At 40.1% G+C, this 18062-nt stretch overlaps 1 protein-coding gene across 4 annotated transcripts in view; it reads left to right on the top strand.

Moving 5' to 3' along the window:
• nfic (nuclear factor I/C) overlaps positions 1-9488 on the top strand; it is a 41351-nt gene extending 31863 nt beyond the window's left edge. For 2 of the 4 annotated variants that reach the window (XM_033620803.2, XM_033620806.2), the window contains exons 9-13: positions 1450-1563; positions 1677-1834; positions 3583-3766; positions 6485-6573; positions 8942-9049. In XM_033620803.2, coding sequence (XP_033476694.1) covers positions 1450-1563; positions 1677-1834; positions 3583-3766; positions 6485-6573; positions 8942-8962 — 566 coding nt within the window. In that variant the 3' untranslated portion in view covers positions 8963-9049. Of the gene's footprint in view, positions 1-1449; positions 1564-1676; positions 1835-3582; positions 3767-6484; positions 6574-8941 lie in introns of all 4 variants that reach the window. The other 2 variants (XM_033620802.2, XM_033620805.2) reach the window with 1 other exon arrangement.
• Positions 9489-18062: the final 8574 nt, after the last annotated feature.

Here is an 18062-nt window from a genome sequence, read left to right as displayed (position 1 = left end):
AGTAACAGCTCAGTGTTAGTTTAACTACTGTAGATGATTAATAGTTAAAAAATGGAATGTGTTTGTATCAGGTCACAGAGCAGATGTGTCACCATTGATTAATTAAAATACCCTCCATTGCAAAACAAGACTTAAAGGAATACTTCACCTGCAAAATGATAATTTGTATATCAATTACTCACCACGCGTTGTGTTGAATTTGTGAAGAAAATTTTGTTTGTCTCCATGGTGACAGAGAGTTCAAAAAAGCGAAACATTGTTCCTGAATTGAAGTAAATGGGGACCATGATTAACAACAGCGAAACTATATAAAGATATCTGTAAACAAACTTTCACACAACTTGTGCAGTATAATCCAAGTCTCATGTATTCAGGTGTATGCTCAGTATTTCGCAAACACATGCATTTTCACTATAACATCTTGATTTAAAACACCTCAGTACAAACAGTCTCAGGCACACTGCTCATAGTCAGAAGTGTTTTAAATCATAAGCCTTTACTGAATATGCATGTGTTTGGGAAGTATTGAGCATACGACTGGATAAATGAGACTTGGATTATATTGCATAACTTGTGTGAGAGTTTGTAAATAGATGTTTTGATATAGTTTTGCTGTTGTCAAACGTTTTGCCCAACCTGCTAGTTAATAATTTCATGATCTTAAAATTGTCAAGAGTATTAGCAATCGCTGATCATCTCTTCAATCATCAGTAGTCAGTAGTCAGTATGATAGTCATCTGGCCTCAGCCCAGTCTGTGTTGTACCAGAGTGATGCTGTGAAGAGGGAGCTTTGGCCCTCGCTTATGGTCTAACATGACTGGAGTTTTCCCAGTCAGGAAGAAGAACCATTATTCATTTAATTAACCCCTACATGGCACCTCAGAGCATGGGCACTAATTTGTCTGAAGTTGTGGGAGTTTCCCACTGGGCCACTTTACGATTGTGGTGCAATGCACAGCTGACTGTAGAGCGTGTAGTTGTAACTGACTTGCTTTCAGCACAGTTGATGTGTCATTAGATGGCTATGTGCTGAAGTGGAGCTGCTGGGGTAGTGGAGAAGGCCTCTCACTTTTATGTAATAGGTTTGAAGTTTTAGTGTTAGCATAGCATGTTGTCTTTTTCTGTGTAGCATAGTCATTTCAAAATAATGCAACTACTTTTCAATTCTTCCAATATTATGCTTTTGTGTTTTTTTCCTCCAGTTTAACATGTTTTTGTCTGTTTATTGTCCATAATATTTTGTATATTTGAGGTGGGTACTGATCTGAGGCAAAAATCCAGGTTAATTCTTCATTTCAAGTCTTAGGCATCTAGTTACATTAGATTTACAGCTGCTGTTATGTCACTCCTTAAACCAACAACTAAACAAATGAAAGGGTTCCAGTGCCTTAGCTGCTTGTACCAATAAAGATGTCCGCATGTGTGTTTCTGTTTTTGTGTGTGTTTTAGGTCTGTCTCCTCCAGTAAAGAAGGCAGAGATGGACAGTCCCTCGCCCCAGGAAGACTCACCAAGACTGGGCTCCTTTACTCAGCACCACCGGCCAGTTATAGCTGTTCACAGTGGTCAGTATACTGTATATATAATTAACTCCCAGAAGGATAACACCGAGAACAAAATGTAATTTACTGTGTTGGGTCTTGTGTCCCTCTCGTGTCTCCTTTCTCTTTCTGTCCAGGTCTGTCACGAAGTCCCCACCCCTCGTCATCTATTCATTTCCCGCCTTCGTCCTACTTCCCCCACGGAGCAATCCGCTATCCTCCTCACCTGGCACAGGACCCCCTAAAAGATCTGGTGTCGCTGGCGTGCGACCCTGCCAATCAAACCCCCAGCTCAGTGAGTACAATCAGAGTAAAGGGTCAGCTTTAAGAAGAATATGTCACAGAACACAACTATTACTTTAGTTGGCTAACTATACTTCAGTCTTTGCAGATAGATCCACCCAACCTCTAGCTATGTATATTAACCAATACCAGCCAGTTGCAGTACCATAGGTGTACAAGTAGCAGCAATTTAGAACTGCAAATGTAGACACCAACGTGTAACATCTACAGATAAATAAAGTAAAGTCTGTTACAATTCTGACAGAAGCTCAAATCACAATAAAAGACAATAAAAACCTGTGTTTTGTGCTAACTGACGTAACAACTTAAACTAAAAACTACAACATATTAGTTGGCAGAACAGGTATTGCTGAACAAATCCTACCTGTAAAATTTCTACAATCAACTAAGCCTGAACAGCACAACCTGATGTCTGTTAGAAAGGTAAAGAAATTACAAAATCATTTGCAAAATCTCAAAAAAGTATTACCTATCTGGAGTGAGATAAGTGAGTTTGTGTGGCATAAAAATTTGTTTTTATTATATTTAATTTTAGCCAACAGGCCATGGAATTTGTAATTGTAAAATCTAAACAAACAGACACAAAGAAAGATGGAGAGAAAACAGAAGAAACAGTAATAACAAGAGCAAAGAAATTGCAGCTCATCGCCTGCAGGTGGCTCAGTTATTGTATTAGCAGCAGCTAATATTGTTTTGACTTTTGAGGCAACATTAAAATGTTTTTCAGGTTTCCACTGCTGCTGCTATCACTTTCCTTTATGTGGTGCAGATGGGCATTTGTAGAACTAGTCAAAGATCCTACAGCTCCCCCTTGTGGAGAATCTGAGGACTGGCGTTTGTTCCACAAGTTCTACATAAACAACCACGCAGTGTTAACGCAAGTCAGTAGTACCTGTATGCATGTATGTTCCACTCCCTGTTAGTTCCTGTCTACACATACCAGTAATCATAGTTTAAGGTTCCTTGAGAGTTGCAAACATGATAGAAAACTGTTTAAAAAGGGTTTTCAGCTTGAGAGTGCAAATTAATTCAAACAATGTGTGGGCTGTATAAAGTAAGGCAACAATGACCAGCTGTCTAGTTTGTGTTTTTCCTCTTACCCGTAGTGCTGTTTATCAGTCTAGACTGTTTTGATGTGAGATACTGAGTGTTGGAGATATCAGCCGTAGAGATGTCTGCCTGCTCTCAAATATAATGGAACTAGATGGCACTCAGCTTGTAGTGCTCAAAGCACCATAAAAAATCCATCTGAAAAACTCAACAGCAATGTCTCTTTTCTAGAGGTTACGACCCAGTTACTCAAGACAAAAGGAACTATTTTCTTACTACCGAACTACACCCACCAGCCGTGTCACAGCACAGAAGTAGGTGTGTACGGACGAGAGGCCTATGCTTCTGACAATGCGAGATGTAAACATTAATGCTGTGATACGGTTGGCGGGTGTAGTTTAGTAGAAAAAAACATACATGAAACTGCTCAAAACAAGGTCTGTGGATTATCCTGAGAAACTGAATCATGATTTCTGGAAAGAGACGTTACTGCTGAGTTTTTCAAATATATTTATTTACTTTTTTTGGCACTTTGAGCACCGCAAGCCAAGTGCCATTTTGTTCCATTATCTTTGAGAGAAGGCAGACATCTGTACAGCCTGTTGGGGTGAACTGTACCTTTAAAGTATAGCAGCATTGCAACCCATGTAAAATATATGTTTGTTGTCTGTCTTTCTAATTTTTTTCTAGTTGAATGGCAGCAACCAGGTTAAAGTGCCCAGTCACTACATCTCCTCCCAGATGTTGGCACCTCCTGGACCAGCACCCTCCCTGGCTCCTCCCCCCTCGTCCCTCCCCAGGCCGACACTGTCTGCAGAGTCAAAGGCCACTACCACCTCCTCTGATGGGGGAGCAAACTCCCCCACATCACCCAGTAAGTGGTCAAAACTAACTTCTGTTGGTATTGATGTATTGATGTGTGGCATCCTTTATTTTCTACATACAAGCACAGAAAATGTTGAAATGGAGGTGCAGAGATAAGATAACACAAAGGGTTTACTGGTGTAAAAGCTCCTGGGGGGTATTCCAGACTGACAAACTGAGAGGAGCATGCACACACACTGTGTTTGTGTCTACATTTTAAATGGAAATAAATATTTATACAAATTTATACTTTATACTAAACATAGTAAATCTTTTGGGCCAAATTTTAATGAAAATGTAATAGTCTATTACTTAAAATATTATGATCTTTAAGATGCCTTGCATTACTAATGGAAAATAGGTCAAACCAACTTATGGGAAATTAATAAAGAAATGCAATAAAATGTTTTGTATAACCTTAGGTTTATCAGTAGAAACTGAGCGAGTCACAATCCATAAAATATTCCCAACAACCCACTGGACATCACAAACCACTAAGAACGTATCTCACCTTGCAGTTAGAGAAAGAGAAATCAGGACTGGGTGGCAGGTCCAGCAGCTCAGAGTGGAGGACATGGAGGTGGAGGCAGTGTTAGAGGTCCACGTTAGAGGACGCGGACAGATGTTATTACTTAGATGGCAGATCAGAAGACAGATCAGTGCAGTTGCTGCCTGTAGTGATTTCACAGTGACTGAAGATTTGTTGACACAAACCACAACCTTCTCATCTTGTTAATTACAAAATAATACGTATGATATAAAATAATTTGCTCTAGTTTTCTTTAATTCTTCTGTTACAGACATATGAATTTTTTACAGTAGTTCAGAATTCTAGATATCTTTGAGTGGCTTCTTGCATATCTATCCTCTGTCGACATGTCTCCTTCTATAATTTAAAGATGAATGCATAGAAACAGAAGCCTCTGTAAACCTAGAGTGTTGGTTTTTCAAGGAGAACTGTTCCTTTTCATTAAAGTGCAGTGTTCCTCTTACTAAGCCCAGACGCAGCCGACAGATAAAACAGAGCTAAGATAAGTGCTGAGCAGCATTATCAGGATTTATGTTTACATTCACATTCTACACAGGTTCAGTATCACTATAAGTGCTGCAAAGCATTGTGAATAGCTTTTATCTCTACTAAGATTAAATCAGGGAAGGAATGTTGTTTTGTACAATATAAAGACTTATGATAAAAGGCTCTCTTTGTGTTTCCACTGTTCACAAACAGCCGAGTGCGTCATTACAACTCAGATATGTCATATAAATATAATTATGCACATTTCTTAAGTTCATTCTTGGCCTTGGAAAGAGCAGCTGACAAAGCAGCCCAACCTCAAAGTCCATTTAGTAGCTGTTCTGAAGCTTTTGATCCTATTTTTGGGAGATGAGTGGAGTAAACGGTTGTGGGACAGACTGTAATGGATGAAGTGACAACTGCAAAAGATTGATTTTCTTTCACGTTACATAAACATGAGATACAAGATTGTACTCTGAAGACGATCCAGGTCCCTGCTGGGGTGGCCCCAGGCCAGTTTGTTCTTCTAAACAGAGATGAATCGCTGAATGCCCACTGATCCCTTATTCTTTGTATAGTCTTTAAGTATCAGTAGTTCTGCTCCATAAATAAAAAGGTGAGCTGTTTTGTTTGATGTAACAGTCTTACTGTGATGTGATGTCACAACTGCTTGACCAGTCACTATCAAAAGCTCTGCTGGCAACCCCTGTGACCCCCTTTACACCTTGCATCAAAATGCATCTTATATCCAGATCAAATGAAATGACTCAGTTACAATATGATTTTACAAGTTTCGCTTGTATACTTTTGTTGGACCAAACTGAAAGCAGTCACCACAAGTGTCTTGAATATCCACAAGCTTTCTTGCTACTTTCTTGGTAGTAGCTTACCTCGCTAACTAGCTCATGGCTGCTACCTTGCACAATTACATTTCCACTCACGTAGCTGTTGTTTGTCGATTGAAAATGCAATTAGATTTACACCTCTGTGCGATGTAGTCACAGTGCATACCCGACCACCTTTGGGGGCAATTTGGCCGGTAAGATCCCAATCCCTCCTCAATGCATTTTGGGTCCTTGTACTCCTGTACGTCATGTGATCGAGCACTACCCGAGTGCAATCTGATCACCCAAAACACATTATAATGCAAGGTGTAAAGGGGGTCTAAGAGCCAAAATGTAGTCCAGGAACTCGTACCGAAAGCAGGGAACAGAGGAGAAAAAAAGCAGAACTGTGATAATAGATACACCTTATATTATATTTCATTAGTTCCTGCAGTAGATCGCACCAGGTATTGCAAATTTTGCACAATCTGGAATACCTTTCAGGACAGATGTTAACATATCAGCTGGGTGGAGTTTATCTTTCTACCTGCAATAAGAGAGCTGGGCAGCACTCCAGTTAAAGTAGACTTAACATCCGGTCTGTTGCCTCTGTTGTCTTTTGTTGTTCCTTGGTTCCAATTTAAAATAACAGCAGGCTAAGTGAAAAGAAGTAACCTTATTTCGCAGCAGTGATCAAACAGACAGCAGAGTTAAATCAGAGTTGTATAAGACAGGATAAATCAGTGACTCACTTTGACGCTGCTCTCTGTTGTAGCTCCTTTGTGACATGGACAGGTTTTGTTAAAAGCACTGCCTCATGCAACTTTGCAAGTGACATGGCATTATGAGGACATAATGAGACTGATGTTGTTAACGCAAACACCCTCAGCATACTCGGCCCCTGGGACACCCCCTGCCAATCGCACCTCCTTCGTTGGAGTCACCCCTCGAGACCCAGGTGGACTCTACCAAGCCCAGGTTAGTATGGTTCATTTGACTCTGCAGGATCAAGTCAGAAGGATTCAGTTGACCCAACCAAACCAAAAGAGGTGATTAACATTTGCTTCATGGTGCTCACAGCATTGATTATTTCACCATATTTTAACATTAGTTAAATTATGTGCTAAATAAGGATGACTGCAGATGACTTCACACATCCACTCTAGACTTTGTGAGCTGCTCTTTCATGTTTGCTTTGCTTTCCTCTAAAAGTTTCATTATTGAACTCATCTAAGCGAGAGCATGCTTTCTCTTTCTACTGACACTCTCTGGGGTGCAATAGCTTCCAATTAAAAACTCAGCTCTCTGTGGTCTAAATGCTCTGACAGGGAACAAAGTTGACTTACAAATAAAACCTCTAATCTATCTGGGAATAAAACATGGGTTGGCAAATGAACATTGACAGGGACAATCTGCCTCAGTCAGAAGGCTGAGCTGTGAAACCTTATATCAGTCAGGCAGCTGAAATGTAGGTGAGAGTGGGTCAGTAAGTGGCAGGTTGCAGGTATGTGGGTGCTGTAGATGGGTGGCTACAGCAGGTACACAGTGAAGGTGGTACATACAGATTCAGGTGGGTGTGTATATCAATAGGTTGTGTGGGTGTTACGAAACATATGTACAGTACACAATATATGCTGATCACAGAAGAGACCTGTGTTATCTTTGGATTGTGTTTTTGCTGCTGCATTGCAGTGCCTCTGATCCAGAACCAGCTCAGCTAATACTGCTGAGACAGAAGTCCTCTCTGTCTCCCTCTCTGTGTCTCTGTGATCTCTGTCTCTCTGCCTCTCTGTTTTGTTCTGTGTATTTCTGAACTTTGTCACAGCTCAATACAAGTCCTAAGATAAGTTCTTAGTGGTTTTTAATCACAACTTGTTAGTGATATTTAATGTGATTGAAATCCAGGCTCAGTTTCAGTTTCTTGATTTAAAATACTACAAAGCAGCTTCATCATGTTCAATCAGACAAAAAGCACTGCAATGCAAAGTTTATGCTGAATTCTTGAGAGTTCATTGCATGTCACACTCAGATGAGTGTATAAAAGTAAAAAATGTACTGTATGATTTCAGTTTTGTGGCACGGCAGAGGCACACTGTAAATAAACTCAAACTATCAATCGACACTGCTGTTATGTTGAAAATGTAGCAAAAAAATGAACTTAATACCGGCATTTTAAATTAATCCAGAACAGGTGCTAAGAATACTGTAGATAATTACATTGACAATACTGTATCTACATTTGGTATGTGCACAATGTCAGAGTTTGCTACTGTGTCTGCATCAGCTCATGCCATATTCCAATTGGTTGGTCATAGCAGCAGCCATTTTGTGAACATTTTTGTTGGTCTTACATTTTTGACACTGTCAGAATTTTGACACAGCCTGTCTTGTGGTTCCAGAGCTGTAAATCAGCCGTCAGCTGAGATGTCTCACAGTGAGATGTTGGAGCTGCAGTTTTGATTGACAACTAGTGAATGTCCTGACTTTAATCTGGGACGGCCCCAAACTGCATGGTGTAGGGGCCTTTAAATGTTAAGATGTCCACATGGGACATGCTTATTGTGCAAAAGCAAATGACTCAAGTTTTTGTTGTAAATTGATTGATTGCTTTGACATGATTTGATCAGTGCCTACAGTGATTATTACAGTTTGGGTTAAGAGTTGACCATCATGTCTGCAGGAATTAGTCTCTCACCAGAAAGACAATGTGTGTATGCTGTATTGTAGGCAAAAATCAATCAGGGATCAATAAAGGAGTCTATTGCTGTAAATGGCCTGTAGTAGATGACGCTTCGGGCTAATGGCTGATGAGCTGAGCTGGGTGATTTAACACCTGGTTGGATGCCAGAGGAGGTATCAATGCTACTGACTGAAGTAAATTAGAAAAGTTACTTTTTTTTAAATGTGTGATCAAGTAAGTCAGGACTGTTCATAATAGTCAGTTCAACCAATAGTCAGTAGAGCTAATCAGTTTAATATTTATTTGTATTAAGAATAACTTGAGCCTGTGAGACATCATAAAATATGTAGATGTGTTATTTACACATGCTTTAGTTGGAATTTGAATTTTTTTAAGAATGAAGATCTCAATAAAACATACAATATCTTTATAATTACTCACTCTAATTTTAAAGGGCATTTAAAAAGAGATTTTATGCAAGTACATTTGCTGATTAATAGTGTTGTTTATAATGTCCTGATACAGGGTTACAGCCTTTTTTATTATAAAATCATGAATAATATAATTTACAGTGTCCTTAATTACCAATATTTGACCCAAGATAGTTGATAAAGTCTTGTACTTGTGTGTAAGTCGTTGGTAACTGTGTCTCTGTCTCTGTTCCAGTCCTGGTATCTGGGCAACTGAGTGGACTCTGGAGGAAAGCTGATTGTCACGACAGTACTGTCCTGGAGGAAGGGAAACAAAGTTGTCAAGACATTGCCAGAGGAAAAATATATTCCGCTTTGTAGAAGCATAACATGCGGTCATACATATATATAAATATACAGTGTGATATATTTCTATATTTGTATGCACCCAGAAGAGACAGCCTGGACAGAAGAAGGATGCTGCTCTCACGCAGCCATTTTGCAGCCACAGATTGAACTATGCTATGTGACACTAAATGGTTCACACAAATGGCCACTGACGCGAGGTGTGTTTTTTCAAGCGAAAGCTACGGAGCGACGCAGATGTCTGGTCGGTCCAGATGAACTGCAGACCAGAACCAGGCCTCAACACACCGAATCCTAAGAAGCCTGTAACCTAACCATGTTCCCAGGATGAGGCCTGTTTCCCTGGAATGGATGTCAGCCTTTACCCCTGTACCCTGGGTCTCTACACTAAATCCAGTATAAGGCCTCCTCCCTGGGACAGACATAGACCTCATCCCCCCCTCAACACCCAGAATGCCCCTCTCCGCTGCAGGTGCTGCTTATAATATATGCAAATAAGCCTCCCTTTTTTTCTGAACCGACTAGAGAGAGATCCTGTTGTTAATATGTAATGTTTCTTTTGCACTTTTTATTGTGTTATTGATAAGAAAATTTAGAGTTCAGAGCAGTTTTTTTTCTCTCTTCCCACCAAAAGACAGAGGCTTTGTCTTTTTTATTGACAATCATCAGCCTGAAACCATTAAGTTGCTTTGCTAAGCTCATGTTTTTAAGACTGATTGTGCTTTTTTATCAGAAAACAACGAGTAATAGTGGAATAAGAGCTATATTCAAGCCTCCTCCAACACAACACACAATGCTACAGTTGGACACCAGTGTAGAGTTGGGCCCCAGTGCGACTGTGTTTAGCAGAGGGCGTCTTTTTACGTGAATATCCTGCTGCTTTCTTCCCCCTTCAGATGCTGATCATTTTGTCATGACAGTAGTTATCCAAACAGCCAAAGGCACAGTGTTTGGAGGAGACGTGCACCTGCCTCAAAGAAACGGCGAGGACACGCTAAAACCAGGATCACGTGGCAGCACAGCCAGCAGTAAACTGACTGCTGAACTCAGCGTGTTCGAAACTGTAGCATGGTGTGGTGTGTCGTGTGTGTGTGTCTGCGTGTGTGCGTGTCAGATTGTGAAAATGGTTCCTGCATTTACACACTCATCCCTGCTCTGTTTTGAGGAGGTGTTGTGTAGATTTTGTTTGTGTCTCAGAGAACACAGTGACGGGGTTTGTACTTGTATGTAGGTAGATTAGAGAGAGATATAGCGGGCATTGCACTATGATTAAGTTAATAATGTGGCATGTTACCAAGCTGGCAGGCTGTACTGTGTTTTCCTTGAAGTTGTCAGTGGTTATGAGGACAGCAGGTCATGTGCATGCTGACTTGAACTGAGCACAAAATCCAGGTTACTTGTCTAGCTCTAGAATAAGTGGTGTTCTCGGAGGTGTCTCGAACTGTGTCACTAAATCCCAACCCAACCTGAACGATGATTTGTGAAACGGCAACGTGAAAACGGTTTGGGCTGGGGTTCAGATGAACACATGGACAGGTTAGGCACAGTGCTAGGGTTGGTTTCAAGTCAAACCTTGATGGTTTACCGACTGGCAACAAGCAACAAATCAAGCATTAAAAACCAGAGTTTGCTCGCTCTTTTTGTGTCCAACCATGACACAGTATTTGCATTATGACAGTGCTTTAGTGAGGCAAAGCAATATTCTGGCTTGTCACAGCTTAATTTAGTCTGTAATCTTTTGAAAGACATTTAATGGCTTAAAATCTTTCATGCCGCATTTTAACTTCGATTAAAATCCTCTTAAATGTTTAACAAGGTCAGCATGTAATAGAATCCAAACATGAATCCCTGTCCAGTTTAAGGGATATTAACCACCCAGTCTGTGTGATCTGAATGCAGAAGCAGTATCAAATGAAACCGTATCTCATCGTTGATATTTGTTATGTGAAATTCAACGCAAACTCCAAATGCAACAGTAGTAGAATGTGTGCACTCTGGCCTTTTGCTAATTTCGTGCACCATCTCTCTGGATATAAAAAACACTGAATATAAATTAGATTTTTTAGGAGCTAATATTTTATAATCTGTGCCATATTTTAACCTCCAAGGCTTTGTAACTATAAAGCAGACTGTTGAAATGTGTTGCCTGGGGATGTGGGTTGGTGTTTCTGTGTTGAGGTGCAGATTGAACGGCAAGCAAATTTTCATCTCATGTTATTCACATGAATTTGACCACTGGAGTTTCTGCAGTCTGAAGACGTTACTAATTGATTTGGTCATGTGCATTTCCTGGGCAAAGAGAAGGGGGAAATCAAGACATTATTATTTGACTTGCTTTATAAAAAAAGTGTCTTCCAGCTGCTTTGGAAGATAAAATGTATTTCAAGGGCGAAACCAAAGTTAAATGCAGTATTTCCAACCACTGCTGTGGACCTGATGTGAATCAAGTGAAGAGGAGGAGAGCAGTGTCTGTGGAAATATTGGATTGATTCATTGGTTTTTTATTTTATCGTTCCGGGCAGAAAGCAGACATCTGTGGGAGCACAAAAAAAACACCTTTGAAGATGCAACCTACTGGAGTCAAAGATAACATTTTGTCTTTCCCCTGAAGGTTCACAGAGTAAATTTGGAGTGCGTGGTGGGGGTCACAAGTGGGTCTACACAAACAGACTGTACACGGCCTCACTAGTTTGCATCTTGGCTGTGTGTGTGTTTGTGTGACGACTCTGAAATCAGCAGGAACTCCAGTTTGGTCTCATATTTCCCTCCAGTTTTTCTTCTTGTCTCTTTGTTTTTGATGTTAGTGTCAAACTGTGTTGGAATAAGTGAGATATTTTTTTTTAACACAGGAGCATCTCCATGTGATTTAGTGCTGCCTAGAATTTGCGTCTTTCCGTTGACTCTGTGTGCAGTCAGGCCGTGTCTATAATTGGGTTTGCGTTCATTCTGAACTCACGTGTCTTTTCATTTTCCTTTCCCAGGGTTTGGGGTTAGTGTTATCGTCTACTTGGGGTTCAGATTTTATACTGAAGGTGCTGATATGAGCTGGGTTTTGGTAGGGCGAGGTTTAAGGTTTGGTTAAAGTTGGCTTCAAGCTGATGTATACTGCATGGTGCTGCCCTGGTCGCTGTGTTGACCTAATGAATGCATGGCTCAAACTGATGATACCTCTCCCTCTTTATCCTGCTCTTCCTCCTCCTCCTCGTCCTCCTCCTCCCCTTCCTCCCTCTGTACTCTGTACTACATCAGACGGCAGTGGATTGAAGGGCTCTCTATTTCTTTAGATTTTAATAATAGCCCTGTTATTAAACTTCTATTTTGCACGATATTTCATAAAACACATTATGTGCCTTGCCTTTAGTTAAAGAACAATAATACATTATGGAAAAGTGATCATACTTTTCATGGTACAGCTGGTAGCACTTAAAAAAAAAAAAAAAAAAAAAAAAAAAAGCTGCATGTGTGATTGCTTGACATTAACCAGTGTAGCAGGTACACCGTTTTAGGTTAAACAGTGGCAGTGTGTTGACTGCAAGCTGAGATACTAGATTGAGTGTAAGCTCAAAGAAAGCTTTCATTAGCTCCAGCAGAGGCTGGGTTTATCCTCTGCTACCATCCCACTAAAGACACAGCAGTTTGTTTTTACAACGTTAAAGGAAAAGTCTGACATTTTGGTCAATACACTTGTTTGTTACCCTAGTCTGAGACACATGCAAAGGATGATATCTCTTTCACTGTATCGTCCAGTGGCCTCCAGGCACTCAGTCCACACAGTGCAGACATATTTGGCTTGTATCAGCATGTACGATTCAATATATTGCTGGAAACAAGGTGATATATTGTGATTTTTAATGCACCTAAAGGAATTAACATTTGCTTCACTATGAAAACCAAAAAAAAGTAAACAATTAAAAATCTAGATTGTTTTTTGAGAGTTGGTACAGCATCACAAAACATATATTTTGCTTACAGTTTGCCCTATTAGCTTAGCTTTGTGCTAAGCTAAGATAAGCACCCCGTAATCTGAACTCAAGGCCCATTTAATACCTTTTCCCATTACATTCAACCACATTTCACAGGTTTTATCAGCTGATTGAGTTGGCTCTAGTATCATCCTGTGGCTTTAATTTGAAACTTTAGTCACATGATAACAAGTGGTCATATAAAGGGGAGATCTAAATCATTATCGTGGTTGCAAATGTGCGAATCCTAGGCTAGCGAAGGAATTGCCCAACATACTGTTTTACCTCTGATTGGCCGACCCTGACATTCTTACCACACTCCTCTTGACTAAACCTAACCAATCCAACCAAGACAAAGACAACTAGTACTAGCCAATCAGAGGAAGTGTACAGTAGGGCGAGTCAGTCCTTCGCCATCCAAAGATTTGCAGATTTGCATCTTGCTTCAAGGATGGCATCAGTGATACGATTGGCCATCCAGATACAACACCTGTATCACATAACCAAAGTCTAATGCTTTGACATTTTGATCATCTGATCTAGTGGATATTGGTCCAAGGTCAAGAATGAAGTGAACCCACAGACATGCTATCATCTCAGTCTGGATAAGAAAACAACTGTATCACCCAAAATGTCGGACTGTTCCTCTGAGTTTTGATTTTTTCAGTGACATCATCCTGTCATAACCAGGTGTTGATTGCACTCATAGAGCTGATCTGGTTCAGTGGCTCTGCTGTTTGAAGCTGAGATGTTGGCTGATAGGTGTATGTGTGTGCGTGCGTGTGTGTTACTGTGATTGTGGACATTGACAGTGTTGCTGTCTGTGACACAGTGTTGAAAATGAACTAGACGTGTGTTGTCCCAAAATGTGGACACCAGTGTGTGTTGTAAATGAAACACTATCGTAGTGTACAGTATGGCTGCCGTGAATCTGAAAAATGGCACTTTGCGAAAGCAAACAGGTTATTTCTGAACGTGAAGTCTGCCTGAAGTCCTGCCTAAATGTTCATAATACAAACAGAAGCTGTTTTCAGCTCTGTCTACATCCTGTTTTAATATTAAGTATTAAATACATGCAAACACATTGATAGTATTTATTGCAGGGAGAAGTCTTACTACTATATTGTGAGTATTTGTCAGGCGTTTAGCCAGTGTGGCCAAGCCACTCAGTCCCATCTAATGGAAACATGTTAAACAGGTTCAGGTTTGGGCTTCGAGGCTCTGCAGCTCTATGACTGGCCACTAGAACACCGTCCATTTGCCTGTATGATGGCTTTGACCATGTGACGAATCATGTGTGTCAAAATACTACAAACGGCCATAGATGAGTTTTATATGGATGCATGCACTTAACGCTATTCTTACTCAACTAAAATTTTTAGGTCATTTTTTAGTTATTTCTTGAGTTATTATTATGTTGCTTGTAGCATTATAGTTTTAAACACAGCAGTGTGTGTTAAAATATGTACAACATGGACTTGTCTGTCATAAAAAGGATGTATAGAATGTTTAAGTCTGCCGTGTTTGTGCATTTTATTTAGGCTCGCTTAAGATGGTGGCCAAGCTGCAGAGTAAGGGACCCATGAAATGGGAAAGATTGTGTGTGGGCTGCTTATGAAGTTCAGCCATGTGAGTGATGAAGAATGATGAACGGCAAAGTGGGAGAGAGACAATCCTGAAAGTCAAGTTAAGTTAGGGTGAGCTGGAATGCATACCTCCGCTAGGGCTGCACGATCCTCTAAATGAATTATATTAATAACAGCCAGTGTTTGGGAAAAGCTGACCCTGGATCAGATTTAAGTACACAGTAACAGACACTGATGTTGTGCTGATAAGCAGGTGGCAGCAACGTTTTTAGAATAACATTGAGGCTTTGGAAGCAGAACAACGTGACCCGACCAGACCTGCCTCACTCATACTGGGTGAGGTCTGTGGTAACTCAGTGGACCCTCTTGTCAGGACTCAGGAGTCCTGTTGGAAATTATGAGTCAAAGTGAAAGGTGCTTTATAAGTATATATATTGATTATCATGCTCTTTTCTAATGCACAAATTGAAGGAACTGACAGGATTACATTTCACTAGGATTCTATCTTTCATTTGACAACTAAATTCAGAATTAAAATAACAGTAACGACCACAGATAAATACCTGAAACGATTTTGTTTCTCTCCCCTAGATGTAAAATCTGTTCAGCAGTGCAGAATCAGAACCAGGAGCTGCTCGATGGAGCCATTAATTCAGAACTTTACTGTATGTCCACTGAAGAGCTAGATTCATAGATACAAGGCCAAGCTGTAATTATAATCTCATGTTTGCACTCCCTCTTTCAATCAGTGATATTTTGCCTGTAATTATGACCATGGCGATACATTCAAGACTGTGTAACCAGTAACAACTGTGGTACTCACATGGCTGCCACTTAGAACTACAGTCAGCAAGATAGTTATAACATATAATCAGATATAATGATATTAGCAATTGCACTATAGGAACCTTTAAGAAAAGTCAGAAAAATATTAAGTCACTTTTAGAGTAAAATAAGGCAAGACAGAATGAAGGACAACTAAAGTCTCTCCAGTTAAAATTTAATACTGCACAACCCAACAAATAAAGCTTAATTACCATATATCACCTCTCTTACGAAACTCAAAAAAGACCACAGTTAGACATGCAAAGGTTGTGTGTATTGTAATGCTGCGTTCCAGTCAAAGTCAGAAGTTTGAATGTCCCGATTTAAATTTCCGACCTCCAAACGGACCAGGTGCACGATGCCAGATTTTACAAACTGATGTTTGTTTGGCAAGTGTGCACACAATTGCACTCTCCTTGCATTATGTAAATGAAACAGAGGAAGACTGATGTATGATGTAACAGACACCATCATGTATTGTGATCGTTTCGTATTTTTTCTGGTAGGAAACAGTGTCCAGTTCTGAGTTGTCTGGAACGCAGCATAAGGCTGATGTAGTGGCTTCGTGGTTTGTGTGTCTCCTCCAGCTAATTTCCAACATTACTGAGCACATTGTACTTTAGAAATCCTATTACTGCTTCATATTATCTACCAGAAGCCCTACCTGAAGCCAAGATAAAAAAAAAAGATTTGAATTCTAAACCTTAACTCGTGGAAATGATGGAAGCACTATTTAAAAGCAGTTTTTATTTCCTGGCTGTCAGGAGAGGTTTGATTCTGTGTTGAAGATGGTTATGACGTGTGAATCCTCTTCATTTCTATTCCTCTCTACTCTTCCCTCTGTCAATGACTAGCAATCTGTCAGCAGAACACGCACAAAGAAAGCCAAATAGCTTCCCTGAATCACACCAGCCAGCTGAGTGAAAGACTAACACTGTGTTGTGAAGGTGTGTCAGCTGTGCAGTGTGATGTCTCTTCATCCCATTCTACAAAACGTACAAAATGTACCATAAAATACCACCGCCATGCCAAAATGCAATATGTAATACAATTTGATCAAACCGGCTCAGGCGAGGTATAATACCATGCAGCTCTCAGTAACTATGGCAACACTGTTGCCAATCAAAGTGGAGCTTTCTTCCAACTCTTGTGAGAAGTGAAGTTAGAAGTCCAACTGAGGAAATAACAATAATGACTGTGTTCAGAACATTGGTAAATTACCCATCTCAAATCAAACATGTGAAAAATGTCTTCATCAAAAAACTCAGTTTGGAGAGAAAATAGTGCACGTCACATTGTCCTCTTCTCGGGTCAAAGAACGTTGGCATGCAAACTTATCACTTTCTCTGCTCTCTAATATACCAGCAGGTAAACAGCATGAAAACTGTAAAAAAAAAAAAAAAAAAAAAAAAGATTTCAACAAGCAGTGCCTATCGTTTAACTGCTAGTTATGTGTTGTTTTTTATGCTGTGCTTTGCAGTACGTGTTGTGTTCAAACACTACATGGTCGTGTGACACACTTCAGCCTGAGGGCTGGTGCTGCTCAGTATTGAGAACATCACCAGCTCTGACTAGTGGAGGTGGGCTGTGCAGGTTCTGAGGTAACAAGCCATAAAACAACCCAAAGAGTTGAAGAAAAAATCTAGAGGAAACACTGACAGATTATTAATAATGTTCAGTGGATTCACCGTTCATGGTTCTTTGTACGCCTAGGCTGGATTGTGTTCAGGGACTAAAGCTCTGTCCTCTTTTCGCCTCCTTTCAGGGTTGCACTAGAAAAAGGCTGTCATGTTCCAAATGCAGCTCAAAGATGTGGTGATACCACTTCACAAATAGGTTACCAAAGACAGAGTAGGGAACAAATTAGCAACTTAATGCTAACTGATTAATAATTAAAGGGATACTTAACCTCCAAAATGATTATTTGCATATCAGTTATTCACCCCATGTAACATTGAATTCGCAAAAGAAACTTTGTTTTTCCTGCATGCCTCCTCAGTGAATGAAGAATCCAAAAACAAGGGAAAGTCCTGATGAATTGAAGTATATGGGGGCCACATTAAACAACAGCAAAACTATATCAAAACATGTCTACAAACTCTCCCACAACTTGTGCAGTATAATCCAAGTCTCATATATCCAGTCATATGCTCAGTACTTCTCAAACACATGCAGTTTCTTTAAATTGTTACTAAACATTCCTGCAAAAAAACGTATCACGCACGGACAAGTAACGTGCCTGGGCTAGCACATGCATTTGAACTCTGCAGGTGCATTCCACTGAAATCCAGCCTCCAAGCTCGTTCATTGGCCAGGAAGAGACAGGCGTGGGTGAGTGACAGCAGAACCCTTACCTGGGGACATGCAAAAAATGTAAAAAAAAAATAAAAAAATAGAAATGGTGAGGATCAGTTCAGCTTCATTCCCCGCACCATTTCCGTGCACATCAACCTGTCCTCTAAAGACTTCCAACGGAAGAGTGCAATATGCATTATGAAGAATAATTATAGTTAAAATTAGCGATAGGTAAACTTAGTTAAAACTAAAGTAAAAAACAGAATAAATCATTAATTGGTTAGGGGTTAGTGATAATAAGTTTATTTGGGAAATACTAAGTATACGACTGGATAAATGAGAC

This window comes from Epinephelus lanceolatus, chromosome 6 (genome assembly GCF_041903045.1).
Source record: "Epinephelus lanceolatus isolate andai-2023 chromosome 6, ASM4190304v1, whole genome shotgun sequence".
NCBI lineage: Eukaryota > Metazoa > Chordata > Actinopteri > Perciformes > Serranidae > Epinephelus > Epinephelus lanceolatus.
This window is presented reverse-complemented; position numbering and strand designations above follow the sequence as displayed.